The following is a 1,082-nucleotide window of genomic DNA, read 5'->3' on the forward strand; positions in this document are numbered from 1 at the left end:
AAATCTCTCAGAAGACTGTTCTCAAGATGGCAGCCGAGAGAGGTGCTTTCATCGATCAAAGCCAGTCTTTAAACATTCATATTGCTGAGCCCAACTACGGCAAACTCACTAGTATGCACTTCTACGGTTGGAAGCAGGTTGGTTGAGCACGCTTGAGGACTTAATTGCCAGCTCGAAATTTTTCAAAATGGAATAGTTTCTGCTGCCTTTTATATATTGCCATCTCAAAGTTTTTTCCCTTCAAGTGTTAAAACTCATGAGTGGTTTTTATGCCAGCTCAGACTTTCTCTGGGTTTTCTTGTTTCAGTTCAGCAGCTGTACACTGCCTGATGTGGGTGCTGAGAATTGAATACTCAAGTCCTTTAGAAGGCTAGAAAGTGTTCTTAATTACTGAGCCATCATCCAGCCTTGTTGTAGAATTTTTACTCTTTCAGAATTTCATACAATGTGTTTTGATCATAATCACCCTTAATGACTCCCAGACCCCTTACCTCTCAACCCCTACATCTATCTGTCTGTCTGTCTGTCTGTCTGCCTGTCAATTTTTACTATACATATACTTCTGGTTATGGGACCATCCCCTGGAATATTGACTTTCTCTTCCTAAGAAACCATCCTTACCTCCTCAGTTAGGGTGTGGCTCATGAACTCCATGCTACAACGATGACTTGCTTGCAGCCAGAGACACCTTCGCCCTAAATGTCAGGGCCTCTGGCTCTTAGTCTTCCTGCCCCTATGTACTGTTTCCTAAGTCTTTCTTCCTCTTAACTGACATCGCCCTTCCAAACCTTTTTGCCATTTCCAAAGTAGCTTCACACTGTCAGTCCACTATTCAAAAGCATCCATTGTTCCCAACTTTATCCCAGTGTATGAGTCAGGTTGCACTGTTGCCAACTGCAAAGTGCCATAATTCTATTTTCCCTTACATTCTTATGTCTTTTTTTTTTTTTTTAAGATTTTATTTATTTATTTATTTATTATATGTAAGTACACTGTAGCTGTCTTCACATACTCCAGAAGAGGGCATCAGATCTTGTTACGGATGGTTATGAGCCACCATGTGGTTGCTGGGATTTGAACTC

At 41.1% G+C, this 1,082-nt stretch overlaps 1 protein-coding gene across 2 annotated transcripts in view; it reads left to right on the forward strand.

Moving 5' to 3' along the window:
• The window catches only part of Rrm1 (ribonucleotide reductase catalytic subunit M1), a 25,067-nt gene that overhangs the window by 22,072 nt on the left and 1,913 nt on the right, over nucleotides 1-1,082 (forward strand). Inside the window, exon 19 of one of the 2 annotated variants that reach the window (XM_029539223.1) lies at nucleotides 75-137. In XM_029539223.1, the coding sequence (XP_029395083.1) occupies nucleotides 75-137 (63 nt within the window). Of the gene's footprint in view, nucleotides 1-26; nucleotides 138-1,082 lie in introns of both variants that reach the window. The other variant, XM_029539227.1, reaches the window with a different exon arrangement.

The sequence above is a fragment of the Mus pahari genome, chromosome 1 (assembly GCF_900095145.1).
Source record: "Mus pahari chromosome 1, PAHARI_EIJ_v1.1, whole genome shotgun sequence".
NCBI classification, from domain to species: Eukaryota; Metazoa; Chordata; class Mammalia; order Rodentia; family Muridae; genus Mus; species Mus pahari.